Below are 24,701 nucleotides of genomic sequence, written 5' to 3' on the forward strand. Positions count from 1 at the left end.
AAACACAAATTTCGTAATGCACCAATTTCTGCTGTCTTTTTTTATATCTCAGCAGGAGGAGCCCTGCCATCTCACTGAACGAAGTGTTTCTATGGGCCGACTTAACTTTCATGACAGTGACTCTGCCCTCATCAGGAATGGTGCTTACCAAACCAGAGTGAAGGAGAGGTCTTATATGTTTCAGCGGGATTCTACACATCCCCCACCCAAAATCTTAATTTCTTCTGTGTCAGAGGACAAAAGTGCTGTGTCGCCTTCATTTAGGTCAGCTGCAACCCGTTTGTGGTCTAGTACAGATTTCTTAGCAGATTCTCCCCAGTTGGACGACATTACCAGCAGTGTGGCTGAAAACGCCAAGGAATCTGTCAGTAAGGTCTTAACCGACTCAAACTCTAATTTCCCACAATTGTCTTATACTTACTCGTCCACTGGGTCTTCAGTACCAGAGTCAGTAACTGGTGACTCTGCGATCAACTCACCAGACTCTTGGGTGGAAAGCGAGTTTGAGGTGATGCCAGAGAAATTTTGTGAGAGCCAAAGTGACAGTTCTCTGTGTGACAGTGGAACAGCCTGGGATGTGTACCATGCCACCCCTGTAGAGGTTACTACTCATGATGAAGGTTTTGTCCTATCCTTACAGGACAAGGGCCCTGATGATCAGTTGATTAGTCAGTCTCATATCAATGAAGAGATTTTCCCACTGAGCTCATTGGAGAGCACCCAGGAGCATAACCAAGGGTATTCTAAGAAAAAACAAGCAGAAGCTGTGAAGCCCATAGAGACAAACCTTGAGAACTGTAACCCGTATGTGTCACTAGAACAGGGACCTAATCAGAGTGAACCTGGGATTATGGAAGTTGAATGTAACCACATAAATAGAGATCATAAAGAGAGCAAAAAGTCTAAACAGTCTCAACTGAACTCCAAAAATGAACTACCATCTTCTGACCATTTCGATGACCTCACAATGCAATCTGATGTTGAAGACAGCACTTACAAAGAGCCAGAGTTCTTAAAGAAAAGTGTGGACTCTACTGAAGATGTACAAGGCCTTGAAGGACAATATAATGGTCAAATTCAAACTCTGAATGAGCAAAATAAGGAGGCTGAAGTGGATGCTGCATGTCAGAAAACAGATCCTTCTTTAGAGGACAAAAGAGATGATTCAGGAAATAAGCTGGCAATTTCAAAGGAAAGGGATGAAGGGGCCACAGAGGCACCAGATAAACCAAGTGAGGGAGTTTTAATAGACCTCCAGGATCATCAAGAAAGCATCAACACAGAGACTGGCGATGCTACAGCAGACGTGCATCCAACCATCCAAGAGGAAGAATCAAACACAAGTCTGAAACCCACTATAGGAATGAATATTCCGCTAATCTCCATTTCCAGCAAACCAGAAGAGCATGTCAAAAATGGAATATGTGAACCAGAAAGACATACTTGTGCTGTGGATGAAGAGGTACACCAACCAGAGGCAACAGAAAATTGTGATACCAATGACAGTGATGGCAAAAGCCCTGAGATTCCTTCCTACTTGGTATCAAAAAATGTTAAACTAACAGCTGCAGAACAAATGATGGACATAGATAATGTGCATTTGGATGAAACTAATGAATGTGACATCAGGAATTGTTCAAATGTAGACACATGTGTTCCATGCTCAACTGATAACATGGAAATAAGTGAAGCCATAGAAGAATGTCAGTTTCCTCTTGGTGACTTTCAGACAGTTAACACTAACCAGGACATCACTGCTCACACATCTTCTACAGATGTTAAATCTCAAACTGTGAAGACTGAGCAGAATAAACCCAATGACACCTTTTCTCAAATTGACACAGCCAGCATACAGCAGAGCACATTAGATCTAGTCAGCTTGGAATCCAATGGTAACATAGGGATTTTGTGTTATTATCCAGTTAGTGTGTCCAGAAACATGGATTTGGTTTATACAGAATCTGATCAGAGCTCTCTCACAGAGGATCTAGTTGGTGATCTTATTGAGCCCATGGATCTGTTCTACCCTGACAAAGAGGAGCCCATGCTTACAGAGCCACCTGACACTGAAATGCAGAGTTGGCCTTCTGTTTTGAGTGTATCTGCTTTACAGCCAGCACCAGCTTCAGACACTCTACCACTAGATGATCAACCACTTAGCTTGCTAGGTGAAGACTTCAGAAATGGAGTGGACCTGTTACAAGAGAATGACAAGGTAAATGTGCATTTATTGAGTAGTTCTGCAGTCGGTCCAACCATTTCAGCTTTAAATTAGCTGTATTTTTTGACCATTTGTGAGTTTTTATTGTCCATGCTAAAGGGCTGTACAGGATGGCAGTGTCGGCTGGTCATTGGGATGGTCCACCATGTTGTTCCATACTGAAATATACTGAGGGGATGGCAGTGAAGTTTTTGAGTGAACTATCTTGATATCTTTTGGACTGAGTCCCATGAAAGTTTCTGCATGTTAACTTCGATCCATCCATCCATCCATCTTTCATCTTCTTCCGCTTATCCGGGACCGGGTCGCGGGGGCAGTAGCCTAATCAGGGATACCCAGACTTCCTTCTCTGGACACTTCCTCTAGCTCTTTTGGGGGGACACCGAGGCGCTCCCAGGCCAGCCGGGAGACATAGTCCCTCCAGCGTGACCTGGGTCTTCCCTGGGGCCTCCTCCCAGGGGGGCCATGCCCGGAACACCTCCCCAGGGAGGCGCCCAGGAGGCATCCGAAACAGATGTCCGAGCCACCTCAACTGACTTCTCTCGATGTGGAAGAGCAGCGGCTCTACTCCGAGCTCCTCCCAGGTGACCGAGCTCCTCACCCTATCTCTAAGGGAGCGCCCAGCCACCCTGCGGAGGAAGCTCATTTCAGCCGCTTGTATCCGAGATCTTGTCCTTTCGGTCATGACCCAAAGCTCATGACCATAGTTGAGAGTAGGAAAGTAGATTGACCGGTAAATCGAGAGCTTCGCCTTCCGGCTTAGCTCCTTCTTCACCACAACGGACCGGTACACCGACCGCATTACTGCTGCCGATGCCCCGATCCGTCTGTCAATCTCACGTTCTGTCCTTCCCTCACTCATAAACAAGACCCCGAGATACTTAAACTCCTCCCCCTGAGGCAGGATCTCTCCCCTGGCCTGGAAGTGGCAAACCACCTTTTTCTGGTTGAGTACCATGGCCTCGGACTTGGAGGTGCTGATTCTCACCCTAGCAGCTTCACACTCGGTTCCAAACCGCCCCAGCGCACGCTGGAGTCCCGGAGTCCTGGGAACAGGTCTGACTTACTACCGGCAATGCGAACCAAGCTCCTGCTCCGTTTGTACAGAGACCGGATAGCCCTCAGCAAAGGGCTCCAGACCCCATACTCCTGGAGCACCTCCCACAGGATGTCATGAGGGACCCGGTCGAATGCCTTCTCCAAGTCCACAAAGCACATGTGAACTGGTTGGGCAGACTCCCATGAGCCCTTGAGCACCCTCGAGAGGTTATAGAGCTGGTCCAGTGTTCCACGACCAGGACGGAAACCGCATTGTTTCTCCTGGATCCGAGGTTCGACCACCGGCCAGATCCTCCTCTCCAGCACCCTGGCATAGACTTTCCCCGGGAGGCTGAGGAGTGTGATCCCTCTGTAGTTGGAACACACCCTCTGGTCCCTTTCTTAAAAAGAGGAACCACCACCCTGGTCTGCCAATCCAGGGGTACTGTCCCCAAACGGCACGCGATGTTGCACAGGCGTGTCATCCATGACAGCCCAACAACATCCAGAGACTTGAGGTACTCGGGACGGATCTCATCCACCCCCGGTGCTTTGCCACCGAGGAGCTGCTGAACTACCTCAGTGACTTCGGCTTGGGTGATGGATGGATCAGCCTCCGAATCCCCAGCCCCTGCTTTCCTTATGGAAGACGTGTTGACGGGATTGAGGAGATCCTCGAAGTATTCCTTCCACCGTCCGACAATATCCCCAGTCGAGGTCAGCAGCTCCCCATTTCCACTGTAAACAGTGTTGTAGAGCAGTGTTTTCCCCTTCCTGAGGCGCCGGACGGTTTGACAGAATCTCTTCGGGGCCGACAGGTAGTCCTCCTCCATGGCCTCACTGAACTACTCTCATACCCGAGTTTTTGCTGCCGTTACGGCCTGGGCTGCAGCACTCTTGGCCTGGCGGTACCCATCAGCTGCTTCGGGAGTCCCACAAGCCAACCAAGCTCAGGAGGACTCCTTCTTCAGCTTGACGGCATCCCTTACCTTTAGTGTCCACCACCGGGATTGCCGCCACAACAGGCACCCAAGACCTTACGGCCACAGCTCCTAGCCGCCGCGTTGACAATGGAGGTGGAAAACATGGTCCATTCAGACCCAATGTCCCTAGCCTCCCCCGGGATCTGGTTGAAGCTCTCTCGGAAGTGGGAGTTTAAGACCCCTCTGACATCAGGGTGGGCCAAACATTCCCAACAGACCCTCACAATACGTTTGGGCCTGCCAAGTCTGTCCCGCTTCCTCCTCCGCCAGCAGATCCAATTCACCAACAGGTGGTGATCAGTTGTCAGCTCTGCCCCTCTCTTCACCCGAGTGTCCAAGATACACGGCCAAAGGTCAGATGACACAACTACAAAGTCGATCATCGACCTCCGGCCTAGGGTGTCCTGGTGCCATGTGCACTGATGGACACCCTTATGCTTGAACATGGTGTTTGTTATGGACAAACTGTGACTAGCACAGAAGTCCAACAACAGAACACCACTCGGGTTTGTATCGGGGAGGCCGTTCCTCCCAATCACGCCCCTCCAGGTTTCACTGTCGTTGCCCACGTGAGCATTGAAGTCCCTCAACAGAATTATGGAGTCCCCAGTAGGAGCACCTTTCAGCACTCCCCCGAGAGACTCCAAAAAGGCCGGGTAGCCTGCACTGTTGTTCGGCCCATAGGCCGAAACGACAGTGAGAGTCCTGTCCCCGACCCGAAGGTGCAGGTAAACGACCCTTTCAGTCCGAGGGGAAAACTCCAAAACGTGGCGGCTGAGCTGGGGAGCTATGAGCAAGCCCACACCAGCTCGCCATCTCTCACCGCGAGCAACTCCAGAGTAGAAGAGAGTCCAGCCCCTCTCAAGGAGCCTCACCATGCTGTGCGGGAGGTTGAGCTGTACCGACTAGAGATAGTCGGGCTCGCCTCCAAGCACAAAGCTCCAAGCTCAGGCTCCTTCCCCCCCAGTGAGGTGACATTCCATGTCCCTAGAGCCAGTTTCAGCATCCAGGGATCGGGTCGCCGTCCTAAGCACTGGCCCCTTATGGATCCTCCTGCGGGTGGTGGCCCCACGTCACTCTTTCAGGCTTTGACCCCGGCTTCACCAGGGTGGGGCCCCGGCTTCGCCATGCTGGGGGACTTCACGGTCCTCGATGTTCGCTTCATAAGGAGTCAATGAACCGCTCTTAGTCTGGTCTGTCACCTAGGACCTGTTTGCCTTGGGAGACCCTGCCAGGGGCATATAGCCCCGGACAACATAGCTTCTAGGATCATACAGGCACGCAAACCCCTACACCACAATAAGGTGGCGGTTCAAGGAGGGGGCATGTTAACTTATTCATTTATTTGTTTTTTGGTAAAAACAACTGTAGTCATTAATATTATTTGTTTGTAAAAATAAATGAATGATCATTTATTGTATATACAAAGAAAAATCCATATGCCAAATATATTCAGTTTACAAAATGAAACAAATAAAAGATGAATAATTTACTATTGAAAATAGTGACATTAAGTTTTAAATTAGTGAAATTAGTCATCATATTGAATAATACAATTAGTAAAAGTATTACTCTAGAGCAGGAGTATTCAACTAAAATTTAAAGAGGTCCAGTTAGAGAAGATTTCTTGAAGCAAAGGTCTGGAAGATCATAATGTCTAACTAGTTAGTGTTATATATATTTAAGTAGCCTAGTAGTTTTATCAACATCTGCATGTAATCAATACCTGACTGTCAAATCAAATGATTTCATAATCTTTATGTTGTGTCTCATAACGGCGTTTCACATTGGCACTTTTAATAAGTGAACATATGAGACACACTGGTTTAGTGTTCCCAGTGGAAAGTATGAACGAAAATGAGTCTGTCCATTCCGGATTAAATGCTCTATTTTTGCTGTCCACTTTTCTTTTTTGGAGGGCGCCATTTGTTCCTTATTTTTCTCTCCTATTCTCCATCTCACTCACCTGTTTCTCTCCCTTTGTTTTCTACATGTATCGCCTTTTTTCTTTTTCTTTGTAACCATCTTTTCATGTGTAACTTGCCTCTAGCTCTGTTTACTGTAGAGTCGTAATGTTTACCGCCTGGAATGCACCGACTTGATTGGCTGAGTGGTATCACGTGGGATGAATCAACTCGCATGCAATTGGTCTATGCGTTTCCACTACCGTAATGTCTACAAAAGCTGGTGGAAATAAAAGTGCCCCGTTAGGTTTTAAATCATAACCTTCTCTTTTGGCTGTAGGTACGGATCCGTATGGGGCAGCTTTTGGGTCCGCACCTGGACCGTCGTCCGCCTGTTAGTGACCTAGGCTCTAGAGGGCATTTTTCTTTCAGGGTAAAGAGAAGAACACTGCCAGTGCATTAGAGAAAAACTGCCTGTGTGTGTGTTTGCATCTGATGGCCAAACTACCTGAAGAGTAACATGAAGACATTTCACACTTTGACAACATCACACCTGACAACCAAATGACCCTCTGACATTGAGCATTCTGTCACACCATTCTGTTCATGCTATTGTTTTTTGAATTCTTTATTGCAAGAACTGATTAGACAGTCAAAGGTAGAGTTCATACTGCATGAAAACTTGGCAAGATTCCAATTTTTCTAAGCTCCTGTTTGTGCATTTCTGTCAATTTTTTGTGTTCATGTTTGACTAGATTGAAATCCCATTATTTTCAAAAAATGTATATGTTCACACTATCACAGCACGATTGACTGTGGTAAAATTTATATTCTTATTATTTAGTTTGACATGAACTGGACAAAACATCCTGAAATAGGATTTTGATGCAGCTATCTAATTTCATGTTAACATATATTTGACCAAAAGCTGTGATTGTCAGAAAGCTTGATGTCGTCATCCTAATGTGCTTAAGACCGTTCATAGCAATCAGCCTATTACAATTAAGGTTCGGCCTGAAGGTGGTGCTAGAGTAAAGGTTGAGATTCATCCTCTGGGAGTAGAGAATAACCACAGTAGATTTCATCATCTCCTGTAATGTATTTTAGAGATACATTGTTTTGGAGTTCTTGTAAGCTGTTGAAATGTATTGGCCTAGACCTAAGTGACTACTAAGACTTCTCTCTCTTTGCTTCTCACGCTTATTAGATGATTACTAACACAGGCCTGGAAATTGGCAAGTCATCTGAACCCCAGGAGCACTGTTTGTTGCCTGGGGAGAAGATGGGAGGCCTTTGGGGTGATGACGTTCCAGCATACTGCAGTGATTCAACTGAGGTTGAGCAACAGATGCCAGGCTCAGCCAGGGAAAACACAGAGGCAGTGAGGTAGGCTTTCTATTCTTAGTTACCACCCTGGTACAATGAGAAAAACATTAAACCCAAGGGGAAACTGGATGGGCACTGGATGGGGCCTCACTCTGCTCAGATTTTCCCTTAAATGTATGTAAACATTTCCTCGTTGCTTTTTTTTTTTTTTTTTTTTAAGTACTTTACTTTTCATCATCAGTGTACTTATGTCACTGATGGGTGGGTTCATTATTCCCATTTTAATAAAAATGTACATTTTCTGAATCAAAATATTTGAAATAAAATAGAGTGTTAAAATAAACCTTGATGATTGCAGTTTACATAGTATTGTGTTTTAACACCCCCATGTTTCAAAACCCTCACAAATGTATTTGCATCACTATTTTTTTTTTTAAATTTCTCTACAATGAACTTATGTTAATTTTTAAAGCAAGCCAGTATTCTCAGTGAAAATGAGGCTTTATACAATTCAATTCAATTTAGTTTTATTTGTATGGTGCCATCTTAAGGCAATTTACAAGGCAATTTTCAGTGCACCAATGGTCTTCAGGCAGTCTAGGCCTATAGCAGCATAACTAAGGGATGGTTCATCTGAAGCCAGCCCTAACTATACGCTTTGTCAAAGAGGAAGGTTTTAAGTCTAGCCTTAAAAGTACAGAGAGTGTCTGCCTCCTGAACTCAGGCTGGGAGCTGGTTCCACAGGAGAGGAGCTTGATAACTAAAGGCTCTGCCTCCCAGTCTGCTTTTGGAAACTCTGGGAACCACAAGTAGACCTGCACTCTGAGAGCGAAGTGGTCTATTGGGATAATATGGTACTATGAGGTCTTTAAGGTATGAAGGAGCTTGATTATGAAGGGATTTGTATGTGAGAAGAAGGATTTTAAATTCTATTCTATATTTTACAGGGAGCCAATGAAGAGAAGCCAATATAGGAGAAATATGATCTCTCTTGCTAGTTCCTGTCAGGACTCTGGCTGCAGCATACTATACATTTTACTTCAGTTTAACACCAAACAAATGTGATTGTAGCATTCTACATGTCCAAAGTAGGCCTATCTTGGTGGAAGTTAGCAGTTCTCCATTTATTCTCTCCAATCTGGAGATGAAACAGGTGAATCACATCAAATATTGTCACATGTCATCCTGGTGGTGTATTCTGTTGATCTCTGTGTCCCAGTACAAATATCTGCTTGGTTAACTACAATTTTAATTTTTTCCTATTTTTGTCTTTGCTGAGGTTTCATCTTTGTAGTTTCCATTACTTATAGTTTTAATAATTTAAGAGTTCTAAAGATTTTTAGTAATTACCATGACTTTTACCACTACATTTCCTAGGTCTGTTCTCTACTGTTGAGGACAAATCTGATTAACAATGGTTTTTTTAAGGTGCAATACTACAAGTTCCAGCAGACAAGCAGAAAGTCAAAACTCTCCAATACTCCGTCATCGGAAGCGAGCTTGCTTCACTGAGTGCATGGTTAGTTTAACACTCCATTTCCTTCTCTATGGTGATAAAACTCTCCTTGCTTAAATGAGGCCAATACTTTACACTTAGAGCATGTGTCTCCTACTTTTCCCACTCACAGGACAATCAGACAGTTATGACTGCAGAAACTCGAAACACTGACACCAATAGCTCAGACTTGTGGTAAGAACTTTTCCTTCTTGATTTGGTTACACTGTATGGTCAGTTTCTCTTGTGCCGCTCTTACCTCAGCTGGCTCCTCTTCTGCTATGCTGCCATTCCGCTGCCACTCCAGGCAGAATAAACTGCACATGGAGATGCATTCGCAGGGTAAACTGCTGGGTCAGGGCCTCTGGTTTTCCTTATGTTTAGCCAGCTGATCTTTCAAGTGTCACCTCTGGCAACTCCACTTCATTGTCATTGACAGGTCACCAGTCCATCACAGGGCCACACAGAGACAAACAACCTCACACACTCACACTCACTCCTATGGGCAATTTAGAGTCACCAATCAACCTGACATACATGTTTATGGACTGTGGGAGGAAGGGGTCATATACCATCCTTTCCATTTTTAGGTTTTTACACTGTTCAAAACAAAAATTAATGTTGGCCCATGCAAACAGAGAGCATGCAGACTCCACACAGAAAGGCCCCTGCTGGGTTATGAACCCGGGACCTTCTTGCTGTGAGGCAGCAGTGCTAACAGCTAATCCACCGTGCTGCTTTTTAAAGTTTCATTAGTTCATATTGTGCAAGAACACAACCTTTCCCTGTCACACAGATGATACACTGATCCATGCCCCAGAGCATAATAACTACTACAGAATCAATGACCTCAGTAACAAATAATAATAAAAGGAGATGGACACGCAAAAAACAATTGACAAAGCATTAAACACAGATAAGCCCAAAATACAAAAACAAAAGGTAAACAGCAAAGGATACATCATAAAATCCAACATGATAAAATACCAATAAAAGGAAGGGCGATTAGCTGCATAAAAAAACAAACAAAAAAAAAAACGCCTAGAGCAGTGTTTTCCAAAGTGTGGGTCATGGCCTACTGGGAGGCCTTAAAGGTACTGCAGGTGGACTGTTCACAACAAGTAAATAAAATTTTTGATTTTCAAATATGTGAATAAGTTTAAAAATGTATTCCATATTTATAATTAAATATTTACTATAAAAAAATAAAATCAATAAAACAGGCCGCAGATTTAAATGACTTGCTATTTATCTGTACTGTTTCTGATTTGGAACTTATCTTTTATCTTTATTAGCTTTTGATGCAGAACCAACGAGCAAATCATCAGAAAATAAATCAGTGTAAATGAACTAACAAAAGTGGCTGCTTTGTTTTGTGCTATTAAGCACCTCAAATATTAAATAGCAATGAACCCAGATGTGATGGATTGTGAAACCTGAGTGAGAATGTATATAAACATCTATATGTATGTAATGGATATATAAATATTTTCATTTTTTTCTTCATTTCTATATGGGTTTGTATAATGGATAATTTTATGTACTAACATTATATAAGCATGTCTTCATTTTATTTCTTACATTTTCTGCTTTACAAATAGTTACATGTATGTGAATAGATTCATTTGCACTATTGCCATAGACACACATTCACATTTTTTGTTTATGAAATAAAAACATATAGTGTCCTGTGTGGTTAAAGGTTTTGGGTGAGCCTCAGAAGGTCTCTAAATCAGCCACGATTTTCCTATGTTTGGGAATGGCTGGCCTAGATGATAGTTCCAGATATGTCAAAGATGACACTGTAGATTCTCACTAATTGAGAGCTCCTGCAAAACATATGCTGGTTGTGTCTTCAAATTTTGACAGCCAAGGGTATTTGTCAGTCTCGTTTCTGGAACAGAATAGCGACCTGATGTGACTGCAGACTGCCAAAGATGTGGGCCCTAAATTGGGACACAGTACACAAGAACACCCAAAATAAATGAATCCTGAATATTTTACTTATATGTAGCAAATATGAGAATCAAGTCATACTAGAAGTTGTCCTAGAAACTGCTGGTTGCTTGTAGCTGCAAACTTTCTGTGTCACTTCTGACCTTGGTGTTGTGCTATTTTATGCGTGTGTGTGTGTGTGTAGGTGGAGTGGGAGCTGGGAGCTACATTTGCTGCTGCTGTTGTGGCTGCTGCTCTACTGTTTCTGGTTACTGCCACAGATGGACCTGAAGACACTGCCCAGCCTGCTGTTGAACCTCCATCACTGAACACACACTGGCACATACATAAATAGTAACAGGATAAAATAGAATTTTGTCAGTTACAATTATATAAAACTTTAATGAGACATATATACAGTGGGTACGGAAAGTATTCAGACCCCTTTAAATTTTTCACTCTTTGTGTCATTGCAGCCATTTGCCAAAATCAAAAAAGTTCATTTTATTTCTCATTAATGTACACTCAGCACCCCATCTTGACAGAAAAAAACAGAAATGTAGAAATTTTTGCAAATTTATTAAAAAAGAAAACGGGTCTGAATACTTTCCGTACCCACTGTATATATATATGCACACACACACACACTGGCAGAAAAAAGTTTGGAAAAACCTTCACATTTATGTATTCATATCTTTTATTGGTTTTATTGGTTCAAATTCTTGTAAATCAATCACAAATACAAAATATGACCAACAATTCATTTTTATTTTTATATTTGAGCACAGAATAATGGTCAAATCAAATTTGTATGTTAAACTTTATTTTTATCAAAAAAAAACACCACTTGCAGTAATAACTGCCTGACAAATCTGTGGGATTCTTCTGATTAGTATTTGCAGATATTCAGGTGTGATTTCCTCCCAGGCCTTCTGCAGCACTTCCCAGAAGTCGGCTGTGCTGGTTGGGCAGTCTTCCTGAATTCTTTGGCCCAGCTTTTCCAACACCAGCTCGATGGGGTTGAAATCTGGTGATTGAGCTGGCCAAGCCATCACTGAGAGTTTTCCAGCAGCTAGTTTCTTCTCCACATAATTCTTACACAACTGGGAAGAATGCTTGAGGTCATCATCTTGCTGCAAAATAAAGTTATACCCCAATCAATTGTTGCTCAGAGAGAATGGCATGCCTTTTCAGTATGGAGTGGTATCCATGCTGATTGAGGATGCCTTGCACATGATACAGATCACCCACTCTCCCAATGTCAAAGCATCCCCAGATCATCACATTTCCACCTGCATGCCTCACTGATGGTGTTAGGCAGGCATCTGTCACCTTTTCTTGAGTTCTGCATCTGACATGCGTTCTTCGCTTGGATCCAAACACCTCAAACTTTGGACTCGTCAGTCCATAAGACTTGGCTCCAGTCATCTAAAGTACGATTTTTGTGCATCTCGGCCCACTGCCCTCTCGGCCCTTCTGATTTGCCGAGCTTAGTGGGGGTTTTTTCTTGGCAACTCTGCCCATGAGGTCATCTGACCCGAGTCTTCTGCACACAGTGTCTATGCACACTGGTTTCTCTCGTTTTATTCAACAATACAGCCACTTTGGGAGCAGTGAGATGTTTGTTTCTCAAGGAGGACACGCTTCTTGGGCAGATGCGCACTTGGGTCTTCCACTCTGTCTTCTGTCCTGATTAGATCCAGTTGTGGCATTTTTCTGGAGACTATAGTGTTCACCTTTTAAAGAAATCTATCTAGGCTTAAATCTAGGCTATATCCCTATGCTATATATAGGGAATAACCTTCATTTCTCAAGACAAGTATGGACTGATGCATTTCTAAGGAAAGCTGTTTTTGTTTGGCCATTTTTAGTTATAATTTACACTGAAAATGATATGTCACTCTCTTTATGGAGCAAGAGCCAAATATAAACTCAAATTGTTGGTTTACTAGTCATGAACTTACTTTAAGAAATATTTTAACAACTAGGAGGTCACGCATGAGCAGTTTAAGAGCATTCACACTTGAGTTTCTGGAAAAACTGATTACATACCAAGGACATTTTTTCTGTAAAAGATCATCTTTGAAGTTTTAGATGGGTTATCTAATGATTAAATTGTTACAGATGAATGAAAAAACATATTTTTTGTGATATTAATTTTTATACATGTCAGTGTTCAATGTCTTGGTGTTTCCAAACTTTTTTTTTGCTAGTACATTATAATTGTACTCCATGTCAAGCGAAGGCATTTTAAAGATGTACATTTTCAACTATTTTAGCTCTTTGTTGGGTTTTGCTTTTTAGCTTGCTGATGTGGCTTAAATGATTATGTATGCCACAGTGTAAAGGCTACTGTTGGAGAAAAAGATATTTGAGAAAAAGTCATAACACTATGAAAATAATGGCAGAATTTCAAGTAAAACCTTAAATATCATTATAAAATTGTTATTTTAGACAAAAAGTAGTAATGTCACATAAATAAAGTTAGAATTTTACAAGGAAAAAGTCTTGTGGCTAGCTTCTAGTGAAAAAAAAATCCAAGAGATAAAAGTTATTCATTAAGCAGCTTAAGCTTTAAAAAAGCTCCTGGTGTGGAAACTGCTGGGAGAAGGAATGAGGAGCTAGAGGTCTCATGGACAGAGGAGAAAATGCCAGAAAGAGGCAGAGGGAGAGGAAACATGCTGAAAACTTTGAATGACAGTGAGTTAATCAAAAGTTACAAATTAGATTGTGCAGGAATAATGTTTGCAGTTTGATCTTATTACAGTTGTGCTTGTATCTGTTACGGACTACTTTTGCTACTTACTAATTATTAATTTTGCTACAAAACTGCCTATATTTCCCTTCAGGGATTAAATAAAGTTTATCTCATCTTATCTCCTCCCCAGCAGAAACATTCCACAATGCCAGAAATTGAGGTTTTTATAACTCAGAGATATTAGGCAACTGGGAAAATGCAACAGTGCAGCAGTGATGACTGGGTCTGTCACAATGTTCCATCAGCAGAGTGATCATGCAATTACAGCACTGAGAACCTCATATCAAGTCAGATTTCATCTCATTTCCACTGGACATTCACATCTGGTAGGCTTTCAAAGAGCCATTTATGGTGTTGGTGATTTGATGGATCACACATCTGAATTACTGCACCATCAGAAAATGAAAAGGTCTATGTAAATACAGGTACCACAGCATCAACGTTCAAGTTGATTTCATTGCACACCATAAATAGCAGGGGCACTTTTTCCCTTACTTTCAAACAGATTGTGTGTGTGATTAGGGTAAAGTACAAAAAATAGACTTGTTTTTTAAAGTAAATGCTTAGTATATGATGTGCTTTTGTTTATGTTTGTGAAGGCTTTTTTTTTTTTTTTTGACAACCAATCGCTCTTCAAAAGGGTCAGCCCTACCTCATCCCTGAGATAAAAGGTTGTCTTTTCCTTGCTCGGAGTTGTTCTAAGATCAGTTCTAAGTCACTCTTAAGACTCCTAGCTAAACGTTTTAAGCAAAGTTAGGAGCTCTCTTAAGAGGATTCCTATAATCTTTATTAAATGATGGTGGTAAAAGGAGAATTTCAGTATAAAGTTATAATATTTTAGAATAAATTCACAATGAAAAAGTCAAATGAAAAAAGTATAATTGTACACAAATAAGAATAGTTATAGTTGTAGAATTGTGTCATAAAAGTGTTCAAATTCAGTTTATTTGTATAGCGCCAAATCACAATACAATCATCTCAAAGCACTTTACAAAAAACAAAAACCCAACAAATCCCTTATGAGCAGCACTTGGCGATAGTGGAGAGGAAAAACTCCCTTTAATGGAAGAAGAAACCTCCAGCAGAACCAGGCTCAGTTTGGGCGGCCATCTGCCTTGACTGGTTGGGGTGAGTGGATAGAGGAGAGAGAAAAGGACAGCAACAATAAACAACAAATAGGGTAGGGGAGCTCAGTGCACCGATGGTACTTGGGCAGTCTAAGGGATGGTTCAGGGTCCACAGGAGAGGAGCTTGATAGATAAAGACTGCCTCCCAGGACATACCTTTGTCAAAAATTGTCAATATGTTTACAAAGTTAAAACCTGCGGATATAAAGTCACACAATTCACACTGAATGTCAGGAAAAAACTAAGCTGTGAAGTCCTAGAAACTCTCTGTAGACCTCTGCTACAAAATGGTGGTGAGGTACCATTCAGGGCAAGAGTATAAAACTATTTCTAAAGCTTTGAGTGTTCCCTGGACCAAAGTAACCTCAATAACTGGGAAATACAATAGGTTTGGAAGCAGCAGGACTCTTCCCAGTGATAGCCATCTGGCTGAACTCAGTTCCTGGGAAGAAAGGTTCCTGAATGGTCCAACCAAGTCTAGACTAACACCACACAGAGCATCTGTGGAGAGGCCTGAAGATGGCAGTTCACAGATGCTTCCCATCCAGTCTGATGGAACTTGAGATGATCTGTCAGAAAGAATTGGATAAACTGCCCTGGGCATCTACAAAGTGCTGAATTAAGTATCTAAGTAATGAAAGTTTTTAATTGGTAACTTTCTATAAACATATTTTCACATAATCTTTATGGGTTTCTGAGTGCAGACAGATGACAAATATGGCGAAGGAGTCCTAAACGTCAACGAATCTTAAAACTTTCTAAAGCCACAGTATATACAGTAAAGTCAGGCTGAGTTTCTGTACCAGCCATATTGTAAAGAAAGAGAATACAAACTGCCAAAGATAATGTTGGAAATGCTAATATGGTGCATAATTTGCCTCAAGCCCAATAATGAAAATCATGTTTTTAACATGTAGAATGTGTAGTATAAGTCCAGCTATATTGTATACTATTCGAAGCAGAATATGAATTTGTAATAGTTTATGGCTCATAAGATATATGAATGGATTTTTATGAAGTTTTATCATAAAGATGTTTGTGTGTGACTGATCTATGCTTTAGCTTGCCTAAGCCTGTCAATAGAACAATAATGCTTTTCAGTGCAATATCTTTCTATATGTTAATGAATATAATGTTGCACTATAACAAGGTGATACTAAACATTGTTGATTTGATCCTCATAGTCATCAGTCCCTCATCAACAAGCACAAATGTGTTTCCACACCACCCAACCAGTGGGTGACATCTCTGAATATGAATACAGCTCCTTCAGGGCAGAAAAATAACCCATTTATTGCAGTACAGAGGGAAAGTGAAGAACACTTTTGTGTCTTCTTAGACTTATCCTTGTCAGAATTAGAGCTGTTTCCCAGTTCTATACTGTTTACTGACTACATAAAGTGGATGCAAGTCACTATAGTGTTTTGCCAGTCACTATACAATGTACTTTGTTGTAACAGAACATGGACATCAGCCAAATAGCAACTTTGGAATGCCCCTTCCTTTTACACTTCACAAAAATTAGCTAAAATATTTTTCAAAACACGTAATACTGACACCTTGGACAAGTTTGGTTTGTAAGATAGTACAGACTCAAGGTCCCCGTACTAGCTGTTTCTGCAGCATTTCCTGTGCAAATTATAATGTGAAAATGGGCCTTATGAAGTATCCACCATTTTTCCTTTAACCAAATTGCCTTTGAATTGCCTGAACAGAACCATAAAAAGATTACATGTTTTTAGCTGCCACAAGCATATGCTGTATAATGGGTAGTGGAATAAATTCTGTAGATAGTCACAAGTCAAAACCATACCTAATGTACTTGATAAATGTACTTATTTACTTTGTAAATGTGCATTGTTATTTTCCACCACTGAAAATAGTGAATTTTGTTTACCCACTTATAATCAATATGTTGTTGATATTAACAGTATGAACATTGCATTATTTCAAATCTGTTCCTTGCCATGGTGATAAAACATGTGATTTACAACCTTGCTTTTCACTGTGTATTTACTGTCACGTTAGTATATAAACAACTTTCCAAACGATGCACAGATCAAGCGGATTTAGTCTGCATATGGAAAATGGGCACCAAATTCATTGATTATATGTGTCTACTACAAAGTTCCCTCAAATGCTTTTTCTTAAATGAGCGTTAATTCATTCTTGGCATCTAGGGTAGCATTAGCCTAAATGTTGGTTAAAAAGGAGTTCATGTTCACAGCTTTATTGTTCTTCATTTTACTGAAGTTAGTTGTTTATCAGCAAAAAGTCAATGTTATGTAATTTGTAAATTAGAAAAGTCAGACTATATTAATTGAAAGTATTCTCATTATGACTTTTTCTTGTAAAATTTGTGTTTTCTTTGTAAAGTCAAAGTGGAGTATTTACTCCACTGACCTAGTTAATATGACTGTACAGCACACTGATTTGTAGATAGAGGGATATGCTATAAATGTGTGGATGTACATGTCTGAGTAGCCATTTAACCCTGATGGAGATTTTAAAAGTAAATCTGCTGCAGGCTGGTAATGGAGTGAATGGAGCTGATGCAGAAAGATGAGAACGAAACATGCAGTGGCTTCACAAAGTATTCACAAGTTTCATAGATTTAAGTTAAAATGCATACAATTGCCATTTATTAATTAAGCTTCAATCAATAACTAAATGACAAAGTGAAACATGTTTTTGGAAAGTTTTTCATCGCCCTTGATAAACTACAACATGATTGGAGCCCATCTGTGGTAAAACTGAATTCATAGGACATAGTTTACAAAGACAAACCTGCGGATATAAAGTCACACAATTCACACTGAATGTCAGGAAAAAACTAAGCTGTGAAGTCCTAGAAACTCTCTGTAGACCTCTGCTACAAAATGGTGGTGAGGTACCATTCAGGGCAAGAGTATAAAACTATTTCTAAAGCTTTGAGTGTTCCCTGGAGCAAAGTATCCAACCCAACCCTGTTTAAGAAAGTGGGTAAAACTGATTTTTATCCCAGGGCATCAAATACTAACAAATTGTCAAGTATCTTTGGTGCCTCAAATATACCTACATTATTTTCTTCCCAGTTTTACCAAGAAAATCCAGGTAAGGTCACCAGATTTGGAAAATATTGCAGGACTGCAGGGATAAATATTAAGTAAAAAGAGAAGACAGATTAGGGTTAATGGTTAATGTTAGGATAAGTCTCCAGGAATGTAAGTTAATGTGAAGACCCCACAAAATGTTTGCCAAATTTGCCTCAAACCAGTGCTAGGTAGGGTTAAATAGCTCTTTGAGTACTGTGTTTGCCTTCCCACTAGGAATGGTGAGGTGGAGAAATTGCTTATGATTAGGTTCAGTATGAGATTCTTGAGAAGAAATATTACAAAGTTGCTATACAAATATCTGTGAAGCTTCTCAGTCGTCCAGGTGAGGTTATCTAGAGGTTGAGTCATGGCCACTGGACTAGAAGAAACTAGAAGTCCAGTGGCCATGACTCAACCTCTAGATTATTATACAAATGTTACAAGGTACTCAGAGTAATTGATATGCCCATTAGGGAAAGAGTATTGTTCAGGAAATGAAATGTGTAGTAATGCTGCCATCTGGAGGACATCATGCAATACAGTTAACAACTTCAGGGCTGTGCATCTGTCGAAGGACAACTAATGTCGCTGTACATCTAGAGCCTGTTGGACTATAGGGAAAACAGATGTAAGAAACGTATTGAAATCTGGATTCTAATAAAATAAAAATCTTTCAAAATCTTTCTTCAGTTCTACTAGATCTTTCCTGTGTGGCTTGGGCTTAATTTTAGCTGGTGAATTTGCAAGATACAATTCCATTCAATTTACAGTTTCAGATGGGCTCATCTCTGACTACATCTTGTATGCCACTGCAAATTATTTCTGTCTCCCATTGTCATGTATTTTCATGTAAACATACAACTAACATATGTTACATAGATTTATAGGGACACGGAGAATTAAGCAAGCACGGCTTCTAAAATTTACCTTGATGCATTGCTGAAATCAGAAAACTGTTTTCTACTTTCTCTTCCGTCAAACGAGGGCAGTGACAGAGCACGTTACAGGAACCGGGATTCTCATTCACTTAAGACAACTAGTGTGCCAGACGACGACCGGTAATTACGTAATTTACGTAAATGTAATGGCGTAGCAGAGGCCCAGGTGAAAGGAAGTGGTCCCACCGTGGACGAGTAGCCACCAACTCAGGAGGTGAATGGCAGCAAGGATATCCAGCGGATTCTTCGGAGCCCCTCTAAGCAAGACGTTCTGCTGAAAAGCAAACACGACGTGAGATTATGACTCGAGTTGTCTTTCTGGAAAACTCTGTTGGATGTGCTGGCCTTGCTAGCTGTTAGCTGGCTGGCCTGCGTGCTTGTTGGGTGATATGGTGATGGTGCATGATGGCTGGAGCTAGTTCAGGCACTGTTTTTGGGATTGCAGGCTGTGTTTTTTGGGTGAAGCCATGTTTTAGTTTAGCTCTGTCGTTATAAACGACACGCGCCGACCGTACCCAGACGCACAGGCCTGCATGCATTGAGATAACCAGGCCAAAAGCTGGTTTGATTTCACAGTGGCTAACCATGCTAGTTTAGGTTGCCCGGTTGAAGGCTCCAGGAGGGTTTCCATTGCAGATTAGTCAGATTAGAACAGTTTTTGCACAACCAGGCACGCTATATAAGGAGTTGATAACCTATTGTTGACACGGTTTGCTTATTTAATTTCAAACATTTCTGTATATTAGCATTAGTTGAGCTAATTAACGTTGGCTAACGTCTTCTTCAGCAGTTATCTACCAAGGACCTTGTAAGACTCAGTGTCTCTTTGCTGTCAAGATAATTTAAGACAGCAGCCCTATATGGGCATATGCTCTATCATGTCACATGTATTTACTCGACTAGTTAATTATCTAACGTTATACATACATGGCACAAACAGAGCCGCGTAACTGCTAGCTAACATTAGTCAGCGTGGTCCCTGCTTGGTGCTCTAAATCGTGTAGTTCAATTACACAGCTGAAGACCATTTATTGTTTAGTTGGTGTTTACATTTGCCAGAGGATGTTGCAAATATAGTGAGAGATTGCCTAATGAGCCTGTTAATAAAAGCGGTTTAATGCTGTGGAGTGCAGAGGGAATTGAATATCATACTGGCCTGAAATCTTAATGTTCATAACTTGTGTGCAGGGCCCGTTCTAGGATTTCGTCTTAAGGGGGATTTCGTCCTAAGGGGGGCTTAGCCTTCACTATTGTTGCTGATAACACTACCTAGTGTTGTGGCTGTGTATTGCAGAATGTCGATAATTCAAATATAAATGCAAACAATCACATATGTGAAGAACCAACATAATCTCTGCTCATTACATACTGCAGTTACAATATGAATGCAGTCAGTCATTAATGAAGCATTTTAAAAAGTAAAAATTATACTCTCAATAAATTTTGATAGTTGATCGTTTTAGGGGGGCTGAAATGACAGACAGGGTGGCTAAAGCCCCCATAAAAAGGGTCAAGAAACTCCACTGTTTGTAGGTATGATGTAGTATAAATACTTTATTCTGGCTAATACTGTTCTGAACATCCAGCATGTAAGTTACTGTATGTCTTGTTTATCAGTGCTGTAGGAGACATGTTGACATGTGGTCCCCAGTCATTATATCTCTCAGATGGGAATGAACTATGAGCAGACTTTGGGATCAAGGTTACTGAAGCCCCTTTCAAACCTGCATATCTTTTGTAAATGTTTTAGCACTTTTACCCGTAGTTGTCATAAATTCATATCCTTGTTTTCCATTGAAGTAGCCCTAGTAGTTTGTATGCTTAGGACATAACATGCCTATAGTGCTTCCTAGACAATGTAAAAGTTTATGCAGTACAGGTACGTCACCAGGCAGAGTATGCACTGAGGCTAAACTGAACATACAATGTATTTTACACCATCTTGTGGTGTAATGACAGTCCAATGATTTACAGAAAAACAACAGTTTGGAATAACTGTAAAGCAATTCTCCCATATTACTTGTTGCAACTAGGTGAGATAAAATTTGTAAGTTATGACATTAACATACAACATTATGATTTGTGTCGAAAGCAATATTGTATTTCTTGTCTTGTGGTTATAAAGCTAGGAGATAAGGCATGTGATATGGATAAGGTTATTCCTGAACACTTAAAGGGAAACTATAGCCTTAATTATTTAGTTTGAGCTGTCTAGCCTACACAATGACAGAGTTTTGATGGCATAGGATGTCCATGAATATATTTTTAGAAGTTCACTTCAAATAAATCTCCTGGGCCCTTGCTAATTTATGTCAAAAGTAGGACTCCAAGGTGTATTTGGTTCTACCCTCTACTCTCTTTTCATGGTTTTTATTGAATCTCTGAGGCTGTCCATGCTTCTGTGGGTAATGACCAGTCTCCCCTCTGTCCCCTGACCCTCAGTTTTTAGCTGCTGAAATTCCATTATTTATGTGATCCAGACTTTTTGCTTGTCTGTTATAATTGAGCAGGCTTATGGAATTAATAATTGTATACCTTGCTGTGTGGAAGAGACTGAAGGCATCAGCCCTGACTTACATTGCCTTCCCGACTTTGTAAAGCAAGATGTAACTAACTAACTCTTAGATATATTTACTGAATTGTTTTTTATAATTTAAAATAATAAATATTTGTGCAATAGCAGATAGGACATAGTTAGGACATAGCACATAGGACATAGCAATAGCTATGTGAACATTTAGTGTAAACAGAGATTCTAAATCCAATACAAAATATAGCAGCAGAACAGAGAATAAACAAGTCAAAAACAAGTTGTGTTCAATAGAATTTAAAATTAAAAAAAAATTTGTGAGTCTTAGAACTTAGGTCCAACCAGTGAACAGCTAGTTAAAAACGACATGGGGCACACATCAAAGCTCCAGATACCTGTGGTGAAGCTCATTGCTTTTACATCTATTAACTCTTCTGAAATATATTTGCGAACTTTTTTTGTACAGGTCATGCGGAATGCTCTCAGAAAAAATATTTTTGTGGTGGCAAACTGTACCTTGGATCCAAGTGTATAAGTAGGCAATTGGAGTTTTTGTTTTCAATAACCGAAGGGGTTGTGCATTCAAAGTAATGTGATGTATAATATAATATATATTTTTACACACAATATAATATCAATTTCAGAAATTTCTCTTATTTTTAAAATGTCAGTTGGACGTTTGTCACATCTTTGCATGATACTAACACAATACAGGAAAACTTAATGATGGTCTTAAAGAAGTCAGAATGGACTTTTTGGTCAGGACATTTCCATCCTACTTTTATTTAGAAGGTACTTGCCTCATGCTAGTCTAGTGAAATGATTTTGCCTCTTGTCTATGTACCTTCATCAGCATCTGGCATCCCTTACTACTGTGGCATGATCATTTGCTATCTGCTTGTTTTTTTCAGAGCTGGAGGATCTGGTCAAACTTTTTAACACTTCTATTTATGCAGAGGTAAGAGTTCTTTCTTTGAATATTAAACTAATATCACAATAAAATAACCAGCAAGGAACAAAATCAGTCTCATTGAGAGTCGGACTGTTTTCTCTGCATATTATATTCACAGTGAATAAAATACAGGTGTAAGTACTTATTTATATATAACTCATAATCATAAATAACATAAATACTCTTTCCAAGAGCCAGAACATTGTCATTTGTTACACTGTTATATTGATTTCTTAGTGATATCAATATGTCTGTGCAGTGTCTGTTTTTTTGTTTTTGGAATTTCAGATCTGTCTCCCTAAATGTAGGGAAGCATCGGGAGTTAGATAAAGGATATTTTATCATGAAGCCCAGATTAAGTGTCTGCTTTTCCAAAAAGTCTCTATTATCTGTAAGTATATTTTCTAAGAAATCAGTGTTTCAGGAGAATCTGCTGTAATAATGCCAAGTCATAATGCTTTTTAGCATGTTTTCTGTCAAGGCCTAAACAAGGCTTACTGAAGTAATAACATTCTAGCTGTAAAATTGCTCCAGACAAGCTGTTTTTAGGCTCTTAAAAACTTTTAACATCTTGAGAAGTTCTGAATGCAGGCTTGAAATTAGCAAAAAGTCCCAGGATAGCTTATCTTTAGGGTTTGACAGGCAAAATCTGCTCTTGTAAACATCAAGGGACCCGATTTTTGGATGCCGACTGTCCATCTGGATTCTCTGAGTCATATCTCTCCTATTACTATGTCCAGTCTACTTGATGTCTTTTTCTGTATGAGTGTATCGATTAACCCCCCTTGACAGTATTCCACCCACGTTCTTAATTTAAGTAATAGATTGCTCAGGGCCCCCTCTTACTTTCAAAACTTAATAGTTTTCTGGTTGTGTCCCAGATTATGTTAAAAACATACATTACATGAAAGAAAACTGGCCATGATCCTACTAAACCAGAAAATGATCCTCACATTTCCAAACTGCCTTTTATTGCTAAGATTCTGGAAAAAAATGTTTTTGAGCAGCTGTTGGATGTCTTGGAACAGCATTACAGTTGATGGGATGGGTATATCTGGAACAGCATTAAATTGGTTCTCATTGTATTTATCCAATTGCACGTTTTGTGTTTGTTAACAATTGCATGTGTTCCTTTTCTCCTATTGAACATTTGTTGTGCCCCAAGGATCAGTTCTTGGTCCGATTTTATTCTTATGTATACTCTGTTTGGGTAGTATCTTGCATAGGCACCTTTCTTTTCATAGTTATGTTGGCAAAACTTAGTTGTATCTCCTTATTATGCCTATAGACTGCAACATGGTGTGTTATATGGGAATTTATGACCAATATAAACAATTGGATGTCATTGAATTTTCTGCACTTAAATTAAAATAAAAACAAAATCACTGCTATTGGGCCCCAAAACATTACTAAATAAATACTACCATCTACAAGGTTGCTTTTGCAATTCGGGCTGCAAAAACTAATTGATAAAATCTCTTTAAAAAAAAAAAAAATAGTTGGCAGCAAATTGGTCAGTTAAGCCGAGAGATGCAGCTGTTCCCCACGCACGATGATGCAGAGATGAAAATTGGAGAAGAGTGAAAGTCGTGCTTTCCACAATTAATCAATTTCTTTTACATTATGTGGATAATGGTGGTGCCTTCTTCCGATAGTTTTTGTTATGTGGTCAGATAAGTGGTCATGCAGTAAAATCTTTACTGCTCCCAGGCCAGTTGAAACAAGAACTTGTGCATCTCACTTAGAAGACAGATTTCTGTATTATCCAATTTTGTTCCACACTGGCTAAGACAGTGAGGACCATGTCAACATTAACCTCCACATTTTTTAGATTTCATTTCTGTTTCCCCCCTGGAGCATTTAGTCAGTTTCTAAAGACAACTATAGCCTATATAGAACAGATATTTTTTTTTAGCCTTTTTTTTTTTTTTTTACTGTCTCTGCCCTGCTGACAGTGGAAATGGTGTGCGCGCACACACACATCACTGTTCTGATGACTGAATGAAGGTTGTTGTTGATTACATTTCTGTCCAGAGATCATCAAGAGTTGACGTTTTAACACATGCAGCCACAGCAGGAGATTGTCAGAACGAAATGCAATCTCACATGGAGAGGAAAAACATGTATACTGCAGAAAGTTTGGCCTTTGTTGAGTAAACAGGAGACAGCAGACTGACTAATGTATGGTCTATGTTCCTCATTCAATTGTTTTTTCATGCAGGTCACCAGGAAAATTTCTAGCAATGTTTAAGTGCATGTCTGAAAACATGTCATTTCATTAGGATCTGCCCCTTGTGGATCCACCCTGGCATGCACTTGAGCATTGCTAGGCATTATTCTTGTGAGCTGCATATAAAATAATACAGACTGAATATTAGCCTGACTTGGTTCCTAAGAGTTCCACTGTAAAAGTCTGGGTA

The 24,701-nt window shown here is 40.4% G+C and overlaps 2 protein-coding genes across 6 annotated transcripts in view; both read left to right on the top strand.

Annotated features, from left to right (window-relative positions):
* The window catches only part of clmna (calmin a), a 64,540-nt gene extending 53,201 nt beyond the window's left edge, over nucleotides 1-11,339 (top strand). For both annotated transcript variants that reach the window (XM_026304131.1, XM_026304140.1), the window contains 5 exons: nucleotides 53-2,215; nucleotides 7,354-7,532; nucleotides 8,901-8,991; nucleotides 9,101-9,162; nucleotides 11,108-11,339. In XM_026304131.1, the coding sequence (XP_026159916.1) occupies nucleotides 53-2,215; nucleotides 7,354-7,532; nucleotides 8,901-8,991; nucleotides 9,101-9,162; nucleotides 11,108-11,231 (2,619 nt within the window). In that variant the 3' untranslated portion in view covers nucleotides 11,232-11,339. The remainder of the gene's footprint in view (nucleotides 1-52; nucleotides 2,216-7,353; nucleotides 7,533-8,900; nucleotides 8,992-9,100; nucleotides 9,163-11,107) is intronic.
* Nucleotides 11,340-18,956: 7,617 nt separating this feature from the next.
* The window catches only part of dicer1 (dicer 1, ribonuclease type III), a 66,432-nt gene continuing 60,687 nt past the window's right edge, over nucleotides 18,957-24,701 (top strand). For 2 of the 4 annotated variants that reach the window (XM_026303471.2, XM_026303721.2), the window contains exons 1-3: nucleotides 18,957-19,091; nucleotides 22,241-22,287; nucleotides 22,570-22,672. The gene's annotated coding sequence lies outside the window, so the exon portion shown is untranslated. The remainder of the gene's footprint in view (nucleotides 19,092-22,240; nucleotides 22,288-22,569; nucleotides 22,673-24,701) is intronic. The other 2 variants (XM_026303554.2, XM_026303641.2) reach the window with 2 other exon arrangements.

This window comes from Mastacembelus armatus, chromosome 22 (genome assembly GCF_900324485.2).
Source record: "Mastacembelus armatus chromosome 22, fMasArm1.2, whole genome shotgun sequence".
Taxonomy (NCBI): domain Eukaryota; kingdom Metazoa; phylum Chordata; class Actinopteri; order Synbranchiformes; family Mastacembelidae; genus Mastacembelus; species Mastacembelus armatus.